At 40.3% G+C, this 17,810-nt stretch overlaps 2 protein-coding genes across 5 annotated transcripts; one reads left to right on the top strand and one right to left on the bottom strand.

Annotated features, from left to right (window-relative positions):
- Window positions 1-60: 60 nt before the first annotated feature.
- On the top strand, window positions 61-3,137 carry arpc4 (actin related protein 2/3 complex, subunit 4). The gene is made up of 6 exons (XM_037489804.2): window positions 61-196; window positions 1,508-1,626; window positions 1,768-1,879; window positions 1,977-2,072; window positions 2,374-2,544; window positions 2,726-3,137. Exons 1-6 carry the CDS (start codon window positions 194-196, stop codon window positions 2,729-2,731), a joined length of 507 nt encoding a protein of 168 aa, XP_037345701.1. The 5' UTR covers window positions 61-193; the 3' UTR covers window positions 2,732-3,137.
- Window positions 3,138-4,634: 1,497 nt separating this feature from the next.
- Window positions 4,635-16,604, bottom strand: pfkfb4b (6-phosphofructo-2-kinase/fructose-2,6-biphosphatase 4b). 4 transcript variants are annotated; one of them, XM_037489802.2, is made up of 14 exons: window positions 16,451-16,604; window positions 10,404-10,520; window positions 10,152-10,248; window positions 9,961-10,027; window positions 9,790-9,864; window positions 9,647-9,703; window positions 9,226-9,347; window positions 8,935-9,142; window positions 8,351-8,497; window positions 8,162-8,266; window positions 7,947-8,076; window positions 7,713-7,775; window positions 7,484-7,548; window positions 4,635-5,623 (listed from the first exon to the last, which is right to left on the bottom strand). In XM_037489802.2, exons 1-14 carry the CDS (start codon window positions 16,491-16,493, stop codon window positions 5,564-5,566), a joined length of 1,356 nt encoding a protein of 451 aa, XP_037345699.1. In that variant the 5' UTR covers window positions 16,494-16,604; the 3' UTR covers window positions 4,635-5,563. The 4 variants fall into 4 exon arrangements, with proteins under 4 accessions (XP_037345699.1, XP_037345697.1, XP_037345698.1 ...); XM_037489800.2 differs by lacking the exon at window positions 16,451-16,604 and adding an exon at window positions 11,657-11,860; XM_037489801.2 differs by lacking the exon at window positions 4,635-5,623 and having other exon boundaries at window positions 6,040-7,548.
- Between the last annotated feature and the right edge of the window lie 1,206 nt (window positions 16,605-17,810).

Below are 17,810 nucleotides of genomic sequence, written 5' to 3'. Positions count from 1 at the left end.
TTGCTGATTCACATTAGTGAAATCTTAAATTGTTATTTTGAAATGTCGGTGGTTTCTCATCTAGCTCATTGTGAAAACCTTGTCACCAGAAAACCCCTCCGAGGCAGAACGGAGTTCCGGTATTTTCACGAAAAAAGGCTAAACTACGAGTGCAGCTACTTCCGCCTTTAGCCGCGTCTCGTCACTCAGAGAAATGGTGAGAGTAACGTTAATTAGATGTAATGTAACAACAACCCGACACAGTTGAATGCTGCATGTATCTGGCCGTGTCGAGATGACGTCCCGTCCACACTACTCTGCATCCGAGCAGGATGGCGCGGGGCTTATTTGAACTCGCTAACGTTAGCTTAGCAGATTGTTAGCTAACAAGCTAACGGTAGCTGCTCTGTTTCCAACCCATTCGATATATTACATTTTTAAAAATATTTTTCTTCATTGTGCATTCCGATGGCAATACACGTGCTTATTATAATGACATGTGTGATCATACTACGTTTGGAATGTAACGTAGGAAGTTGGACACATCAGTTGAACGAGCTAATTGTGGACCCAAATGAAGTGACACACCCGGTCCAGAGCTGTGTGGTTCCGCAGCTGTCAGAAACAACCTTTCGTGCTTTCCGGTGCCGGTGGTGGTGGAATCATTTGTCACATCAGGGATACAAGATAAAACACTTGCATACACAGCACTTCCATAAACATAAATACAACATGCATATGCACACACACAGTGCATTGGGAAAGTATTCAGAGCGCTTCATATTTTCTACTTTTTGTTATTTCATCGCCTTATTACGACACGTTATATTTTCGTTCTTTATTTTTAATTTGAAAAAAAAATGATCAGGCTTTTTTCACTTTCTAATTATGGGGGGTTAAGTGTAGAATTTTGAGGGGGAAAAATATTTAATTCGTTTTGGAAGGCTGCAACATAACTAACTATATGTGCATCCATCCATAAGGTGCATACTGTGATGCGTTTGAAATACCAAAGAACAGACCAACATGCAAACTTCTGTATACACATATATCCTTCTACTGTCAGGACAGGCAATATTTCTACATATTCCACATTAATCTGAGTTTATTAAGTTGCATGTTGATAATGACTGGTGGTTGGTAGCCATCACATTTAATCGATATTGTTAATGGTGTTTAAGTGGCTATTTTTTTAAAGTTGGGCCAACTTGTATTGTCATATATGTAAAATATGTCATATAGTATCCAAGCTATGGGATTTTCTCTTCATGATCAGTATTTCCTCTAGGTTTTGGTAGTAGCAGTGACTTTTTCTTGCACCAAGGATATGAGGTGGGTTGCTGGTTGTGTCAAGGGAAGCCCCTTGAAAAAGCCAATGCCCTGATACTCTATTCTGTGATCAAGGGCAGTGTTTGAACCTGTTTTTCCACAGGAATTCCCTTAAGTCTGCAGCAATCGTACCTCTTCCTGTAGATTCAGACTTCTTAAGGAACGTTTCTAATCTACTCTTTCTCACTTTGCTCCTCAGACGGCTACCTTGCGCCCATACCTCAATGCGGTTCGTGCGACCTTGCAGGCTTCCCTGTGCCTGGAGAATTTCTCCTCGCAGGTGGTGGAGAGACACAACAAGCCAGAGGTGGAAGTGCGGTGAGTCTGTCACCGCATGGCTGAGTATGACTTTGGAGCGGTGAACAACAGCCAGCAGTGCGTGAAATCTGAGATCCAGCTTCACCCGCCAGTGGACTCGAATGTGACAAAGGGGATTCTTTGTGTTTCTTTCACTTCTAGAAGTAGTAAAGAGTTGCTCCTCCAGCCTGTGGTCATCAGCCGTAACGAGAAGGAGAAAGTCCTGATTGAGGGCTCCATTAACTCTGTCAGAGTCAGCATCGCTGTCAAGCAGGTCGGTTGTTGAGCAATTAGCGGCAAGATGATTGATGTAAGGATTAGAACTATATATGTATATATAATCCTGACCTATTTTAAATATTCTGCTCCAGGCAGATGAGATTGAGAAGATTCTGTGCCATAAATTCATGCGTTTCATGATGATGAGAGCGGAGAACTTCTTCATCCTGAGGAGGAAACCTGTGGACGTAAGTGTCAAGAGCGTGTCACGTTAACAGGGTTCCCACACACACTTATTCAATTATGGAATTATTCAAATATGTGAAATTAATATTGACTGTTAAAATGAGTAAAAACATGCCCAGTCAATATATGGTGCTGAGTGACCTTGAATGGGTAGAGCTACGCTCCAGTTAGTGTAAAGTTTTGTTTCCACCTTAATTGTAAGTTACACATTTCCTCAAATATTCCCTCCATTATGCAAGTAAAGAGAACCGTGTTCTATATTAGCATAAATTATTCCTGTAATTTTTAAATTTTATTTTGCAGGGCTACGACATCAGTTTTCTCATCACCAACTTTCACACGGAGCAGATGTACAAACACAAACTGGTTGACTATGTCATCCATTTCATGGAGGAGATCGACAAGGAGATCAGTGAAATGAAGCTGTCCGTCAACGCCAGGGCTCGTATTGTCGCAGAGGAGTTCCTCAAAAATGTAAGTTGTACTTTTTTAGTCTTTCAATGCTCGCAGGGCTGCAGCCTTCTGCATAAGTGGTTTAGTCTTTGCATTATTTTTACCTCAGTGTCTGTGTTTTGTATGCTAGTGCTTTGATTTCTGTAATCCATTGTACTGTTTTTAGGGCTACATTGTTATTGTTTTTCTTTTACTCTTGCAGTTCTGAAAGCGAGAAAACCTGGGAATACATTTCTTTTTCAAAAACTTTGCTATCACTGTGCAGCTTTCACATCGCAAAGCGGAGAGGAGGAAATGTCATCAACCATGAGAAGTTGAGAAACATTAGGGCGCAGTAAAGGCGTACTGGCAAAAGGGATCTTTGTACATAACATTAGAAGACATTAGAAGTCTGATCACATCCTTTAAACAGCTATTCATATCAATATTCATGAGCACAGGGTAAAATGGATTTAAAAAAAATATCTATAAATATTATATAAAAATAAATGTATTATCAATGTTTTATTATGACCAACCTTAAACAATGAGGGCAATCAATTGGTGGCATGTTTCTCCACAGAAAAACACCTACTTTCGATGGAAATAATGAAAATAAATCTAGATAAAAAGCATCATTCTTTTTGTGTTTTTTTCATGAAGAATCAACAGCAGCTCTTTCTTTACCACAAACATCAAAGGTGTCTTGAGATTTTCACAACTGAAGATTCTCTTGCTTTATATACTCAACATCCTATTCTATGCTGTTATAGATATAGTATACTAGGATGTTTTTGTGGCATACTAAATTTAACTTTTTAATAGGGCGGGACTTTAGCGCGTTAATTAAGATTAATTAATTACACAAAAAATAACACATTAAACATTTTTTACGCATTTTTACACTTATTTTTTGCACCGCGGGACGTTTCTCACTGGATGAGTTTCGGGGGACCGATTATACTGGAGCACCAACTAGCGTTCATGACTTCAGACAACAACAAACCACAGTGAACATGAACGAAGAAGCTGACGAGACCGTGTCGGTTGGCCCCGTGAATGGGAAATTTTATTATAATAAACACACGGATGGAAGCGTCGATAAGAGCGTGGTTGTGTGCAAGCTATGCAACAAGGAATTCACATCGAGCCTCAAGTATCACCTCAACGCAAAACAATTAGCAGCTAGCGTGGACGTTACAAGGACCCACACCCAACCCACACTGCACCAGATGACTGGTTTAAGGACCAGGGTAACTAAGTCCACGTCTGAAAAAATAACCAATGTTCTGAATGTACTTGAAAGTATTGGTCTACTTAAAAAAACCTAGTTTACAGAAGGTCTACTTACCTATAGGCTACCTGAATTTCTGAAAGTACTATATTTCTAAATATGCTATTTCTACACTTGTCTGCTGGAATTGGTTGAACAAATATAAAAATCCATGTGAAAAAAATTACTTCTCACTGTTCTCAGGTCAAATATTTATGCAATTAAAATACGATTAATTTCGATTAATTAATTACAAAGCCTCTAATTAATTAGATTAATATTTTTAATCGAGTCCCGGCCCTACTTTTTAATAATAAATTATAGAGTAACTTTTTAACCTCAAACAATCACTGACGGCACCTGGAAACTGCTGAATGTCAGAGATATCAAGGGATTGAACTGGCGTTGACATGATTAGGACAGCACTTTGCTTCCACATATCACGTTACCATGACAACGTGAAGTTGTCTGTCTGTTTTAACTTTTTACTCTGACTCCCCCTCAAAATGAGGTTACTTCAAATAGTCAATTTACTTTTTTTCAGACAACTTCATACAGAAAAAGAAAAGTTGAATGAATATATTCCATGTGTTTATCCTTTTTCCTTGATTTATCTGAGTAAATCTAATCTTTCAGATGGAACACCTACCTTGCATCCTCTTTGTTTCCGTGTTCTTTTAAGGTCTCCCATGTTTCCACTTGTTACCTTGTATTACCATGTGTCTATTTCAATGGGCAAATCACACTGATGAAACATGTTAGTAAAAGGCTCCAAATAACTGCGACAGAGCCCTTAAACACACTGATTTGACGAGAGGTTATAGTCCTTATCTTTTTTCATGAAGCACACAACCAACAGTTCATCTTAACCCCAAACATAGGTTTATTCAGATTGACGGCTCGAGACAAACAAGGCATTTGTAATGATATTTTCTGAACAGTTATATACAATATCAAATAAAATATACACAATATACATGAAACAACCAGGCAGGCATCCATTTAAAAGAGAAAATCATTGGTCAATCAAATGCTGCCCAATTAAGTGACAGACTTATTACTGCAGATTTGTAACATTTCACTGTACTTCCTATAAAAGTCCCCCAGAAAGTCCATATTAACTTATTTTTTGGTTTAAAGACAATAAAAGGGAGGACCACATCCAAAGATTTCTAATTACAGAACATAAGCTACAAACACGAATCAGTTGCATTTCCGATGCTATTTCTATCCCATGTGGCAAAAAGATTTATCGTAATTTCCAAGATTTATATTATTTTTGTTTACGCATAGTTGAGACACTAATCACAATTGTTGAATTGCTCTTTATAATTTGACAAACAGCAGAGAAAAACCGTTCTAACAGTCAAAACGTTAATGAGTCTCTTTAGGGGAACTGGGATTAAGGAAAAAGCCTCTCAAGTAGTTTCTTGAAGGGTTTTTAAGGTTTAAGAACCTGTTTTTTCCTTGCTGTAAAATCTTCAGAAACACAGGGAGCATATGGCAGTATGCATGGTGCACAATATACAGTACATGTGAAATATAATCATGGAAAAGGTGCTGAAAATGAAGGGAATATCTTGCAACAATAGAAGTAGACAGTTATCAAAAGTATTGGCATTTTCCTCTAGTTTTCTTCACTAGAAGTTGAGCTACAGAACAGAAATGTAAAAATCCATTAAAGTTAGTGAAAGTGCTTTTCGGTTTCAGTATGGGCAGTTAAGGAGCATCGTTCAGAGGCCTGAACAGAAAGTCCAACGGGGTCACAGCTAATACAGGTGCAGGATTTCAGAGGTGAGCTGGGACTGTCTGCAGAGCGTCTTCTGTGGTGCGATGCACTTTCACATTCTGAAACAGAGGAGAGGACGGAGTTACAATCCTGCATCACGCATCTCACATGCACACATTCATTTGAATCTGTATTATGATCATGTTGAATACTCCCTTTGCATCAATATCTGTAACAAGAGTATAATGACTTGCTTTCATGTGGTGTTCCTACAATATATGAATGGAACCATTGGGTATGGTCACAAAGGGTATTAAATTGATGTTTGTCATCAAAATGAGTTTCTTAAAAATTAGATTTACATTGTCGGAGAACCACCGAAGTACCTTTGGGAGCAGTGGTGTAGTGCAGACTAAATCTAAAACACACCTCTTTTTGGTTTACAGTAAATCCACCCATGAGACAAAGCCGTTGGAACACGTCTAGCTAAAAGTACTCCGCCCCCCCCCCATCATTGACAACCACTACACCACAGTTGAGGGAAAAGCAGAAGTCAATATTTTATTATAGATACAATTCAAACATTACTTTCTGCTTTAATGAAACGTCTACTCCAACCCAAGCTAATGCGTGACATCAAAATCACAAACAGAAGACATCTGTTACATAGAAGAATTGGACTTGGTGCAATGTAAAAATGAAGTAAGACAAAGTCAAATAGAAAAAAATGTACACGCAAACATTCAGACAATTGTAGTTTAACACAATCATTGTCTGAGACAAATTAACTGATCCTTGATGTATTCACCATTAAAAGTAAGATTTTAAAATCTTATCTTATATATTTACAATGACCTTCACTATCACAAAAAATCTGAAAAAAAGTTAGTTGATAAAATGATTGAAACATGTGAATTAACCAAATACCACTTTGACAATATTAGTAAATATTTTATGGTAAACAGCAAACATCATTTAGTGATCAAATGTTTGTGGGCATTACAGATTAAGCCTCAACATTAACAAAGCGGTAAACAAGAGTTAACAAAGATAAAGGTAATAAAAAAAATATAATTTGAGTCATGTGCAGAAACATTGACATTCACGTATACAAATAGTAACAAAAACATCAACAAAACAATGCTAAATCCTTCACGGCATTTAAAGATGCAAAAAAGTAATTCTTTTCAGTTTCCTCCTTCATTTGGACCAAAACACGAACCTGATTCTAGTCTCGACACCAATTTAAAGCTTGAAGACAAACCAAAACAAATATAAAAGCACATTTACACACAAACACAACGGTGACCTGTGGCCTTGAGCAGAAAACAAGCCATAGAGACCGAATACATGTTTTTGTACCAGACAGTAAACATGTTTATTTCTGCTCTACAGTTTATTAAAAATTGAGTCAACGAAGATCGACTCACTTATGGAATCAACCTCAAGTGGCCATGCGACGAACTGCAGTTTGAGGCACCTCCTCATTGACCGAAATTTTAAATAAGAATTGTTTGTTTCTATTTAGTGAATATTTTATTTTTATTCTGTGTAATTTTCAGCATTTCTGAATTTAGTAGAATTTTTTTTACTTGAAGGAAGGAAAACACGAGATATAAAATGAATCAATAACCCCAAATAAAGCAAATAAAGACATGCCAGAGGTAGCAGTGATAAAAGTCACAGCTGTCTTCATTGCAGTCAGGGCTCGCTGGCAGGTGGGAGTGATTCTTACATTCTTGGTGCATTTGGAAGAGACGGACGGATCAGCAGGACCGCTTTAGAAGGGACATTCACACTAAATGGGATGGAACTCGTACAATGGGCCTCTAAAGCAATCATTAAAGACCATCACACATCTTTCCCAGTTTATCTAATGGAGTCACAGGCAAACTGGAGGGGAATCACCCCTGAGGTGGGTTCAAGTTGTGTACGTCGTCCGCTGACGGACATTTCTGTGTGCTGCCTGGGACACCTACCTCCGGTCGGTCTCTGTGTGTGTTCACAGAGTCCACGCCTAAACAGACAGACTCCACTTTACATCCTGAGAAAGAACACATTCATTTTGAATAGGAAAATATAAACACGGCATGCAAGTCATCCTGTGGTTTCAGTCAAAATTATTTGACAAAAAATATGGATGCATTTTTGAGTTAATGTGGAAGAGTAAGAATATATATATGAAAACAAGCCTAGACAAGAACTCACCGTAAGCCATGGGGGTCAACTTCAATACTGTGTGCAAAGGACACTTAAGATAAGGCAACTCGTCTGTGGAGGAGGAGATAGTGAGCTATGTAACACAACAACGTGTACTGCATTTTCCCCATTTAAGACAAGCTGATAATTCTAGTTTAAACAAGTATCATTAAGCACATCATAAATTAGCAAATGCTCACACACACACACAAACACACACACACACACACACGTCCTCCATACCTGCAGTCTTGTCCAGGAAATATGCCAGAAGACAACGCATGACGGCCTGGTGACAGACCACCAGGACATTCTCCTGTCTCTCCAACTCCATGATCACTGGCTCCAGTCGCTGCACCAGGTCTTCATAAGACTGAAGGAGAAGCACAGAGCGATCAGACACCCACTGGATCACTGGAGCCACAGGATGGAGACACGAGGACGCAGCGCGCTCTCACCTCTCCTTTAGGGTAGCGGTAGCGATACTTGTCTTGGTCTCTCAGTGCAAACTCCAGAGGGAAGTGCTCCTGAATCTCCTCATACCGCATTTCCTCACACACCCCCTTTGAAGAGAAGGGGAGAGTGTGCGCTTAGCTTGAGTAAACAGGTTCATTATTTATTTCTGATGAATTCGGGAATCAACGTACAGCGTCGATTTCGTTGAGGGACTTCCATTGTTCGTAGGGCACTTCCAGGCACTCTGCTGTCTGGATGGTCCTCTTCATCTGACTGGTCCACACTTTCAGATCGTTGATTTTCTGCTCCTGGATGAATTTCCTCAGACTTTTGGCATACTAGAAAGCAAAAAAACACAATCCATCCCATGAGAACAATCATTTCTCTTGAAAGCCGCACTGAGTTAACTTACCAACCGGGGTATAAGTGTATTTGATCCATTTAGATATTCTTATTTATTAATGTTTCTGTAATGTAGTTGGTGCTGCTATCATGTGTTATTGTTTATACTTCCTACTTTGCAACTGGTTGTATCTTTTTGTCAATGAATATTCTTGAAGACATCTCGGCATACTTGTGATCTATATGAGTGATCTATGCACTGTGCATGCAAAAGAAAATACACTGTGGAAATATAAAATATTATTTATGGACGGATCAGAAAATGTCATAATAATTGAAATTGTGGCATGGACTTTGGAAAGTACTGTTTTAGACTGCATGAAAACGCACAGTAAAATTGCTTTAACACACACACACACACACACACACACACCTCTTTTCCTCTGGCCGATAAGCCGGAGTCTCCTCCGATGCGCCCCTTGATGTTGAGGTCGCTCTCCCCGTGGCGACACAGGTAGATGGAGCGCGGCGTGATGTGGATGTTCATCAGGTAGTAGACGATTCGGCTTTGGATGTGGTCGAGAACGCGGTTCACTAGGTAGCGACAGCCCACGTCCATGATCTTTATGTAGGACAGATCCCTGGAGAAAGACACTCAGTCAACCAACCGTGATCTTCATGAGCTTTGTTTTAATCTGACCAACATCATCTGAGGTTTCCTCACCTGTCCAGGACCTCGTCCAGAGGCTGATAGGACGACTCGTAACACTTGATCCTCTTCATGAAGTCCTCAACGGCCTCCTCTGTGTTGCAGTGTAGGTAGTCTGGACTGTCTAACTTCACTTGCTACAAAAGGGTAGAGAGGATTTCAGCAGAGAACAGAGGCAGATGACAGCCTACCATTACTTTCTGCCTAATTCCACTGTTCCATTTGGTCTGCACCATAACTTTAAAAAAAGCCTTAATATGACCCCATTCTAAAGTAAACTGCTCTTGCATTTTGACTAAAACACAAGCATGTCCTGCTATCCTATGGAAGGAAATGTTGTTTTTGTCTCTTTAACAATGATATTACGATAAAGTGGATGGTCTGCCATGGTATTTTTAATTCTATACGGGATAGAACAAAGAGAGAAAAAGCTTACCACTATATTTTGTGCAATGACATCTGGGTCCTCACACACAGACTCCACAAAAAATACCTGCATTGACAAAGTGATCTAGTAAACTTAAGAGGCCATCAAGTCAAAGTGAGCACCTAAACAATGCTGTGCTTCCGTTAACACACCTTGAAGCCATTCTGCTCAGCAAACTTGACAATAGTTCCTCTTCTTTCTCTTGTCGTATTTGTGGCATCAAACACCTGAAAAAGCCGGAAAAACACTTCTTCAGCTCTGATGTTGTTTTAAATATATGAGAGTTTGCTGTGTACAACCAGGGAGAAAATCAAAGCACTCACCGCCACCTGTCCTCCTTCGACACTCAGGTACTGGCGGACATCATTGAGTGCTGCCAGCGCACACTGCCTGTGGAAAGACAGGAGGCGCAGAGTCAGTGTACCGTGCAAAGACTGGACGCGACGATCCACCAATAGATGGCGTTTTCTGGAGGCATGTGTGACGTGGAGTGAATCGGCATTGCTCAACTTACCGTCTGATTCTCAAACCTTCTTCGTTATCTGGACGGAAGAACTCAAATGACTTGTAGATCTTCAGACACTCCCTCCGGTACTGGCCAACATTGAACTCTGTTTCAGATGAAAATATATACATTTATATGATTAAAAAAAATATGTGTTATACATACACATATACAATGTACTGTGCAAATATATAATACACCTAATTCTTAGGTCATAAGAATTTGGTATTAAATCTTAAATATGTTTGTATGTTTTGATACCTTTGGTTGGGACTCCAATCCAGTTTAAATAGCGAGTGAGCTTCTTAGAAATATAAGTCTTTCCTCGAGCTGGAAGTCCAACAGTAACAATGAGGGTCGGGCAGTTTGTCATGCACACTGTGAGAGAGAGGGAGAGAGAAACACTTTTAATGAATTAAACTCACTACTAATAAGCCGACCGTGGCTTCCGTTCAGCAAGAGCTTAATTACTCTTGAAGGTTGTTTATAATTACGCTGCATAGTCCTCTCCTGCGACCCTTCTATGGGTCCTGATCCAGTCTCTGGGAATCATCTGAGCCATGAAGTATCTGATCAGCATTTTGGATTTTCTTACTTTCGCTGCTCAAATACAAGCTTTGAAGGGGAGTAAGACAAGTAACCATACGAGTAAATGCCAGGAGGATATTGGCATGTGGACAGGAGAGCGTGAGGTCTCCAATTTGTCCACCCTCACGTACTTCTTTAAAAGCTGGCCAAAGGAACACACTGCTTAGTTAAGGACACGACCGTGCTGCACCACTGTTGAAAGACACGCTGAAATGTTGAAGTTGTATTTCTGAATGTTGAGGATGTTCATTAATAGGTTACCTATATAGGTAAGGTATAGGTAAAATTTTAAAAAGGACATTAGCTGATTAGTCCCTTTAAGGTTTTTATAATCATTGGTGATGTTTTTTTATTCCATACGGATCACTTATGGATGAGCACATCTCTGGTAAACAAAGGAATTAAAGTGGTGTACTTTTGTACAAATCTTTGTGGATCAACTCATTTATACACATCCGCCAAAATCAACAATGCCATTGGTCGATTAAAAATCCCTTTGGTCGAAGGCAGCCCTAAATCCACTGTTCCTGCGTAATGCACGAGGAACACCAGACAGCAATGACGGGAGCTGCCCTTGACTCAGCAGAAAGAGGATGGTGGGGGATAAAAGCACAGCTGCTCAGCCTCACAGCCATCAAACACTGCTGAAAGAGAGGGGGGGGGTGTCGTGGGTAACTCGATTGATTTGGGTGCGTCATATGATAAAATACAGACATATACGCTCGTGTAACACTCCCAGGCACACAGCATGCAACAATATTCCTTTCTTTATTGGAGTATGAGCGTTAAAAAAAACCTGCTTAAATTTCACTCAACGGAGTACCTCAATCCGGAAACTATAAATAAAATAGCGTATGATTCAAATAGCGATAACGTTAGCAGATGCACAGCGACTCCCGGTCCCATCCCGGCGCGCGGCATCTTACCCCGTCTGTGCGCGATGTGCCCGTTTATGCACGGCATCCAGATCTTCTTGAGCGGGTTTTGGGTGAGCTCCCGCGGATAAGTGTCTAGAATAAACTCTTCGTTGTCCAACATCGTGGAGGTTGGATCGCGGATGTTCCCCCTGCTTCTGTGATACTGAGGCGGAGGGCTCTAGCCTGTCTGATTCAGCAGACTGCAGGTGGGGGGCGGGGGGGGGGGGGGTCACATATCAGCAGAGGAACAGCGGTTTCTCATTCCCGTAACGACTGGAGAACGAGCGCAACGCCAATAAAAACACTTATATAATGTATAATCAACTGTATTATCATTATGAAATATATTTTCGGGGCATTGATTTATTTCTCTTTGGTATTGTTATATTTTGGTCTGGTTTAGCCTTACATTTGACTGAACTTTCTGTGAGTAGCTGTAAAGCTGCCAGTAAAACACTAACTTCTATGAAAATCTTTCAAAAGGTTACCGTAATGACCAACAAAGTGTGCAAGAGAAGCGAAAAAAGCGCCGACGATTGAAAAACAAGCCCTCAGCTGCTCACATGCGGCACACATGGGCACTGAATGCAGCCGCAACCTCAACCAATCAGAGAAGAGACGGGAGGTCCAGCAGCCAATAAGAGGAGCGGGTCGAAGATGGGGAGGGCGTGACTGCTGGGAGCTCACACAAAACACCATCACGAATAGTCTCGTGGCCCCAAGTTTTGCACGACCCAGTCACGTGTCCCGCATTACGTACAGGCTTCTTGTGGCAAAATACAACAACAACTTCCACATTATGTAATGTTAAATTATTTCGACCAAACATTAAATTCTGTTAGCTTGGTTATGCTTCTTCTCGATATTTTTATATATTCACTAGATATCTTCCACACCGCATATTAGTATTTTTATATATTTACTAGATATCTTCCACACAGCATATTAGTCTAGTATGAAAGTCCAGATAATCATAATTCAGGCCTGCAGCTAACAACTGTAAGTAGTGGGTGACCCATAACGACTTCCCACGGCATCTTCAAATTGCTTGCCTTGATGGACCAATATTATTATTAGTTTGTAAAGATAATTGAACCACAGAAAAGATGAATATCTTTACATTGAGAATCTTAACTCAGCAAATATTGATAAAGGACTTTTATCAATTAATCATGAACAATTATACGTATCCAGTACAGGAAATTCTTCTTCAAAATCTTGTGTTTATTTACAGTAGACACACCTTAGTTTTAATTTATCGTGGTATCTATAAAGCAGTGTTGTGGCACCAATTCAAAGTATGTGGGATTAACATTGTCCAACCCCCCAAAAAATAGAAGGGACTTTGGGAGAAAATTCAGACTACAGCAAAGTTCTTCATCAGACATGAAAAGCAGTCCAGTAACGAAACCTCTCACAACACTGAGTGTGAAAGAGACTGTTCGCAGGAAACTGGCTGAAGTTTCACTTCCAAGTAATGACTGAATAATGTTAAATGTTGAGTCGTATTGCTCATTTACAGTTTTTAACAAACCTCTGAGATCCTCTGAAATACTAGCAGGTTTCATATTCTACTCTCAGATTTGTTGTAGTTAAAACACATCAGAGACGCGTTTGTGTATTTGACCTCCTGCTTGCAAGCAATAAATTGAGTTTTACAACTTTGATCATTCATCAAGTTTTTCTTATTAAATAAACATTTAAACAAATCACTCTCTTCTCCCGAACTAGTTTTATTGAAATATTCCACAACAACAATCTGCAACAACATCATCCATCCACTCCTCGCACAGGCAAACACAACATGAACCTCAACAGGTTCACAGTTACTAAGGTAAGAAATACTCATATTACAATGATGTAGCGCTGAATATCAATACAATATAAATGCTTAGTGTACTTTGGTTCTGTGCTGCTCTAAAGGAAACTTTGTTGCTCGTACATTATATTTCCAGCTCTGGTCAAAGAGAGCGATGCCTGTAATGTTGATAAGATGCTGAGGCGGAACCGAAACAGAAGACATCTATTTACTTTGTTCTATATGTTGCACACTTTACATAAATGACTTTTTGTTTGTTGAGATGTGAACAGTATTTTAAGACAAATCTATTTTGGTTTAAACAGCATCTTTGAGTTTCTTTACCTAGTAAGAGTTCTGCAAATATTTTCACAACAGACTCTTACACTCAGAACATGCAAAAGTCTTCTTTGATTAAGCATTGATAGGATACTTTTGCATTCATCAAAGTCTACCTTGAACACATACTTGTGGAATTGGTTATTGGAAATGTGTATTTGTGTGATGCTTTGTTGTCAACACAATTTACTAAAGTGTGAAGTTTTACCTTTTGTGCGTCTTTTATTTATTTTTTGTAGAATAGTTAGAATATAAAGTTTGTTTTTAGAAAATGAACAATTACCAAAACCATAACACAGGAGGTTGTTCTTTGCACAATGAAACCTAATGTAATATTAAAGTTGTAACACCAGGTGGCGCAGTGCACTTGTTTTTAAAAGCCCTTATTTTGGACTGCTATAAAGTAAACAAAAAATGCCAAACTAGTTAAGACAAAGATGTATCTCACGGTCAAGTGTGTTATCAACCCAGCATCTACTGAGACAGTAAACACATTTAAAGGTCAAAGGGCACCGCCGTCAGAGGGTCAACAGGACTAATCCCATCAGACACTTCAGAGATGCTTGTAGTAACACACACACACACACACACAGGTAATTAAAACAGCAGATTTCTTTAGCTGCAATTTAAATCTTTGTGGTAAAACTTGAAATTCTAATTAGACAACAAATTGACTCAGTCTTAACAAAGAAGGACATTTTGATCAAAGGGGTGTGTCATATTTGGCTGGGAGCTCAGATGCGTTGCTGTGTCCATTTAGTTAATGTTGTGTATGCATGTTTGCAGTATATATATTCATTCTGTGTCGATCAACTATGAATCCATTATTGGTCTATAGGTCCCTTTAGTGTCTGAGGGAGGCCGTTTCACATGAGCCGGAACAACATAAATGTCTCCATTATACAGAAATGTCTGCAAGCATAGACAAACAGAAATAACAAAAACAATCCTGCACTCGAATGGTCCCAGATGCAAAACATTAGCGCGACGAGTGCGTGAAGCAAACGTAAAATAACTGCATGGGGACTACACGCACGTAGGCCACAGCAGCTTTGCCTGAAGCCTATAATGAGATTCTGAGTGAGCGGGTGAACTTTCCCCCAGATAGGGAGCAGACACAGGCAGGGAGGGAGGGAGCTGCAGGGAGAGAGCCAGCAATACGATAAACAAGGGTGAGAGGGAGGGATTTTTTGTGGCTATTCAGAGAAGGGATCTGTGCGAAAAACAAAACACAGAGAAAAAAAGGATTACTAATAAAAATAGAGTGTGGGAGAAGGTGGCTTTAGGTCGCAGCATCTGAGGCATGGGGGTAAATATTGTGTGCAAGTGCACATAGGGATGTATTCTGTGTTGGGCCTGCTGCACCCACTAAAGCACATTTCTTTCCATCTGCAGAGATAAACACATAAAGCCTATGTGGATTTCTAGAGAAAATGCTAACCTAAGGCCAGTATCACTGTTAAAGAGCAGGGGCAACTAAATGTGTGCACTTCAAACTGTTCTCAACTTACTGCACGGTCCAAATACAATGTAGCGCCTGTGTTTGTCTTTAAAATAACTAGATCAGCATCCACAAATACACGCGCACACTAGCATGTTTTTCCTGTTTTTCTGCCAAGCCCCACCTCTCTGTGTGTGGGCAGACAGACTGAGATCAGTTCACCTCCCCTACATCGGCCACAACATTCTGACCACTGAGACCGTCTTCATGTGAGCAACTGCATTGAAGATATGAATCAGACTTGCTGGTTTGTCCTCTCTGCAGGACGTTTATCTACACGACACCACAGTGAGACTAGATTAAACAGGCCAAGGCTTTATGACAAATAGAGCTTCATGATAACATATTCTTATAATGACTGAGTCACCGGATTACATGGGTATTTGTATTAGCATTGCTTTAGAAGCCATTTGTGTGCTCATTACCCTTATGTGAGGCAGTCTTGGAGGAACCATGATAAGGAACGAAGTGTAGTAGCCTGGGAAAAGAGCACGCAAAGGAAGGTTGACCCACGGGTGTAGAGGTTGAAATGTTTGGAGCAACATTAAGGTTCATTTGAGCCCCCAAATGACCCAAATAAACACTCCACTACAATTTTCTTTCAATGCTACTTACAGTTTAATAAAAGCAATAAATCAACAGGACCAAAACCTGTCGTTTGTAAACAAGAGGGACCATCTGAACAGAGGTTTTACCCTCGTCCTTCCACACAGCACAAGGTGTGATCTGTCCCAAAACAACAACCCACTCGAGGCGTTTCTAGAACATTCTGGAGCACCAACCCAACCTCATATACCTTTCTACACAGCATTATACTGTAACCATTGAGTGCGGTGTCGAAACAAAGTGGTGTTTACATCGTCTCGGTCACAGTGCGTCCAGCAGGCAGCTCGCGCGCCACCTAAGCACCGGGGAGGCGGAACTATTTCCCCGCTACGTGAAAGCTGAAATTCAGTGTCTCTCCGAGCGTGAAGCTCCAACGCGTGCCTACGTGACACGACGACTTGTTTACTTCCTCCGCTCGCTCGTACAGCTGCTGCGGAGCGACTCCCCCCTCCCGCACACAGACACACGCGCGCACACAACTGTGTGTGTGTGTGTAAATAAATACGCATACGTAAGAAAAAGGAGAAAAGTAAAAGCTCAGGAGGAGTTTGCATCCTACCTGCCCTGTCCCGAGTGTGTCTCGGGCGGCAGCCCCCCCTCATGGTCCCGGTTTAAAGCCTCTCCCCGGCGTGGAGTGCGGCGAGAGTCCCTGCAGCAACACGAGCAGCAATGAATGAAGCGGGTGAGCGCTGTGACGGGCACGCGCTCACCGTCGCGTCCATGGGGACGCGCGCGCACAAGCACGTCTGCTTGTTATTGTTCAGCTGTGCTCTTGTAACTGCATCTTATATTCTATGTGTACTGTTTTTAGTAACATACATATCAGTGCTTGTGTAAAATGTAGTTTTTATTGATGTTTGTCTCATATTGTTCGAACATGGTGCCCTATTTTTTATATTTATGTTGTATTTGCTGGTTAGATTAATTAAAGAACCAATAAGCACGCTTTATTAAACCTCTACCATACTCTACATAAACAAATTGTAAGCATTTAATTTTCATCACTGGCTTTAAGTCAGTAAAGATGATCTCTACTTCTCAACTTTTTAAAATGTGTTATCTGCTATTAGTTTAGATATATCTGTTTAGCTATTTCTGAGTATCGTTATTTATTTAATAATTGTTTTTTCTTTTAACCAATTCCGCATGTGGTTTTTCATCTTCTAGTCTTTTAGATTTTTGATTCACATTATTTTAGGTTAATTTTACTTTAATGTGTGTATGTGTTAGCCTAGGCCAGCTGCATAACTGTACAGAGAATTTTTATGCTGCTCACCCAATTATCTCGGTGTGATTCTATATGTATTGTCGTACTTAGATGAATTGGGTGAATTACATTTTCCACAAACAAAATGGCACTAGAAAAGCTGGCAAAGGTTGGGTTTATCACATAGTATTTTATATGATAACATAGCAGGTTAATCCACTGTAGCCTATCGTTGAAAAAAGTGACAAAAACCAGCATCTTATTTGTATCACACATATTTTTAATGAGTGCATCGTACATAGCTCACTTGAAATCAATGTTTCTTTAAAGGTGCCCATCACTGTTTGGGTCCGGCTTACATATCATTCCCATCTGTCCCCAACTGGAGCAGCTGCTTTTTTCTGAATACTTCTCTCATTGCAGTCAGAATACGTTCACCTTTTTCTGCAGCTGTTGATGAGCCCACCTGAAATTGACAAGTTACACAAGTTAAGATCAGTCCGAGCACACATTTTACATATTCAAATTGAGCTGTGACGGCATGTGTCTTGGTCCTATTACAGGTTGGAAACTCGCACTCCTTTGGATCCTCTCCAGGGAAGCTAGAGAAGGCAGAGGAGGTGGAGGAGAAGGAACCCAAGGACGACCCCGACCCAGTGGGTCTGAGTTCTTTGGTGTCTGCTGGGACGTGGTGCGGTCGTTGCTGCAGGGA

Source organism: Pungitius pungitius, chromosome 8, assembly GCF_949316345.1.
Source record: "Pungitius pungitius chromosome 8, fPunPun2.1, whole genome shotgun sequence".
NCBI lineage: Eukaryota > Metazoa > Chordata > Actinopteri > Perciformes > Gasterosteidae > Pungitius > Pungitius pungitius.
Note: the sequence above shows the minus strand (reverse complement) of the source record. Positions and strands in the feature narration are given on the sequence as shown.